Raw genomic sequence first — 3761 nt, 5'->3', positions numbered from 1 at the left:
GGGGAAAAAAAAAAAGTTCTCATGACTCAAATCTGATCATACTTCCTTATCGGTCAATATCCTTTCCCCTCCTCACCTAAGCAACTCCTACTCATTCTTCAAGTATCAGTTCTGCCACAAAGTCAATTCTAATTTGCTTGAACAGTTCAAATTCTCCTATTAGAAGTTGTCATTCCTCCAATCTCCCCCATCACATCACATGTTAGAATTATAATTCTATACGTATTAATATAATTAGGGTCCATTTACTCTACTTGACCCCTCTCTCCCTGTTTTTTTTGTTCACTTTTGAATCAGAACCAAGGTCACTTTTTAGCACATGGTAGGTGCTAACAAAATATTTAAGTGTTTGTTGAATGAATAAATGACTTTATGTTTACATGCATGAATGAGCGAAGCAACCTCTTTCCCCTTAAGATCTTACTGTTCTCTCAATCTAGAATATCCTTCTCTTGAAATGCATATCTTAATCTTAACAATTCCATTAGCAGCATTTGTCAAATTATTAATGGGGGTCTTTCATCTATTATTATAATTCAGTAAGCCACTTCTTACCCCCCCCCCATAGCTCTTATATGTTCTTGTTTTTGGTAGTTCCCCTCACCCCTCCAAAAGAATAAACCTCTATGAAGACAAGAACTTTGTGGGGTTTTTTTAATCCTTAATGAAGGATAGTTGGAAGAAAGGCTGGCAGAGACAAGGGTCCCCCATCTGAAGAGGAAACTACCCTTAAAAGGAAAGAGACCCCATTCTGTTATTCTAAGCTTTACTCAATGACCCAGCTTTAAGCTTTAAGTTTTCCTACTGGGAGGACTTACAACTTGTAGGTGACAGAAAGGAAGGGAATGGCCTTGGGCATCCTAAACCACGTGGTGGTGGGGGGGTGAAGCTCAACAGCCAGTGGATATTTAAACAAAGAGCTTGATCTGGTAGCCTGCGGCTGGCATGCCTTAGGGCAGTGGTGGCCACTGCTGACTTCGTCCCCAAGGCAACAAAACACCACCCTTTCCAACGTGAACACCTACCTGATGGGTAGATGAGCACGTGGACCAAAACCTGATTGGATGACAGGTGCATGGAGGGTTAATCAGATTAAAGCAGCCCACACCAAAAAGCCCATAAAAACCCCTAGATTTAAATGCCAAATGACAACCCTCTTGGGTCCCCTCCCTCTTCGGAAGCTTTATAATACAGCTCAATAAACTTTGCTTTGCTGCCCACCACACTTCATCTGGTCTACCTCTTCATTCTTCAAAGCGGCGGGACCAAGAACTGCAGGCACTAAAGGAAAAGAAATCCTGCAACAATCCTGAAATAGTTTTTTTTTAATTAAACAGCAAAGCAAAATTATAATACAATTTTAAATGTTTGCAAATTAGGTTGCAAGATGGATGCAAAATGTTTGTGATATGACTATTACATATATTCATACAGCTAAAGTCATTCATCGAATCTCACACCAACACAAACATAAAATTATCCCATGATTATAAGTAGCCCAAATCTAACAACCATAAGCTGGATTAGTGGATCTCTTTCTCTATTTAACATTTTAACATTATTTCTGATACTAATTTCCTTACCTAATGGAATCTACAAACTAAAGTTTAAAAAATTGTTAAAGAATGACTAAAAGTCTGCAAAGAAGTAGAGTTCACAGGAAATTTTCAGAGAAGAAATGAGCTAAAATAACAAGAAAGAATCAATTAGTATACATGTAAAGCTTTTATTCATGATTTTGATACTAACTAACTCTTAAGGGATTTTGCAAAAGTTGATCTGCTGGGTACTACAAATAAACCTTGAGTCCAAACACTTGTAACCATTCTCTTCTAGATGTGGTTTACATATATAGTCCCCAAAGATCTCATCTGTGCCAGAGATAACACAGATCTGGAGTAAAAACATTTGGACTTGGTTACTACTGTTTACCAAGTACTTTCCTATCCTATTTCTATTTTTCCTCAAAATTTTATATTTCAGACATACACACAACCAGAGCTTATCTTTTCAGATACCAAGTGGATTATTTTGTACAAGAGAAAGTTTTTTTTGTTTTGTTTTGTTTTTATTTAAATTCAATTAATTAACATATAATGTATTATTTGTTTCAGGAGGGGAAAGTTTTTAACAATAAATCTTCCCAATTTTACAACTCAGTTTCAAGAAAAATCATTTTTGTAGCTCTATTTTTGTTTTGTTTTTTTGTTTTGTTTTGTTTTGTTTTTTAAAGATTTTATTTGTTTATTTGAGAGAGAGAGAAAGAGAGAGCACGCACAAGAGAAGGGGGAGGGTCAGAGGGAGAAGCAGACTCCCCGCCGAGCAGGGAGCCCAAAGTGGGACTCGATCCAGGGACTCCAGGACCATGACCCAAGCCGAAGGCAGTCGCCCAACCAACTGAGCCACCCATGTGCCCCTGTAGTTTTGTTTTTAATTGATTAAAGAGAAACCAACAATCTTATCTTATTACCATATATAAAACAAGCCCTCACTGAAAAAGTATCTTATTTTGATTATGTTTTAGCAATTAAAGTTTAGGCTACTCTCATAGATGATTAACTGTTGAAATTACTTTTACAAAAATGAAACCAATTTTTTTCCCTAGGGGAAGGGAAATGAGAAAGTGAGAAGCAAATGGAGAAGAGGCACAAGATGGTGGATAGGATGCATAAATTTGTGCATTCAATACATGATTTAGCCCAACTTTTTCATGACATAATGGTTACTCTCTTGTATTTTTTACTATGCCTATAATAAAAGATAGTGCTAAACTTATAAATCAAAGCAAATTTAAACATTTACTTTCATGTTCCATAAATATATGCATCACTAATTATAAAGTCCCTACACTATATTTGCATGTTTTCATGGACTAATGTAATACACAATGTCATGGCAGTCTATTTTGCTCCTAATTTTGCCTAGATCTGACATTATCTTCATAACTATTCAATTAAGCCACAAACAAAAATACTATAACATTTGGAATTGATCCAAGTTTTTTAAAAAAAGATTGGCAGCAATTCCATAGAACAGAAAGAAGATGAATCCCTAACCTTTCTTTGTTTTTTGTGTCAGTTGTTTGAAAAACACTAGACAATGATATGAAGTTTTCTATATATTGTCCATGAACTTGATTTTCTGATTTTAGCTTCCGACTTTCTTCCTTAACTGCATCTACTCTTGCAGAAAGCATTTTAGATGTGTGTTGGAGTTCCAACACTTGATTGAGAGGTTGTGTTTTTTTTTTTTTCCTTCAGTTCCACCTGCTTTTTAGCACCAACTACATCCATGTCAGCATTCATCATCTTGGGTTACAAACATTTAGAACTTGGCTACAAAATCCTTGATGAATGGTTTGCCTATGGAGACACCAGGAGGGGAAGGGATCAGGAGGACACGTCAGGACCCAACACTTGGACCAACTTGAAAACAACAATTTGACTGGTTCACTGCTATAGTTCCAGCTCCTGGAACTGTGTTGGAGTAAGTGGGCAGAAAAAAAAAAAAAGAAGTTTCATCTCTCTTGTGGTGGAATAACTGAAGCAGACCAGCACAGAACTGAGGCACACTAGATTCTACCAAACCGTCAGTAGCCAAAGATAAGTATACTATCCATTTTAGGTTGTTTAGAGTGGGAACAATAAAAATGGGAGTAGCAGAGAGCAGATTAGGGAGGTGATGATAAGGAAATAGGAGGATTTCTCACATCTTTAGCCATCATAAGGAATGCAAATGACATCTCAAGATTTGGGAAACAG

At 36.6% G+C, this 3761-nt stretch overlaps 1 protein-coding gene across 1 annotated transcript; it reads right to left on the bottom strand.

The window, feature by feature from the left end:
* Positions 1-3056: 3056 nt before the first annotated feature.
* Positions 3057-3477, bottom strand: LOC145718146 (short coiled-coil protein-like; the record flags this gene model as incomplete). Its single annotated transcript, XM_081809591.1, is given in 2 exon segments — positions 3057-3250; positions 3252-3477. Coding segments are annotated over 2 exon segments (251 nt in total), but the record flags the coding sequence as incomplete, so codon positions are not given.
* Between the last annotated feature and the right edge of the window lie 284 nt (positions 3478-3761).

The sequence above is a fragment of the Leptonychotes weddellii genome, unplaced genomic scaffold, assembly GCF_054177405.1.
Source record: "Leptonychotes weddellii isolate Sample4059 unplaced genomic scaffold, ASM5417740v2 HiC_scaffold_11210, whole genome shotgun sequence".
In the NCBI taxonomy this organism is placed as follows: domain Eukaryota; kingdom Metazoa; phylum Chordata; class Mammalia; order Carnivora; family Phocidae; genus Leptonychotes; species Leptonychotes weddellii.
This window is presented reverse-complemented; position numbering and strand designations above follow the sequence as displayed.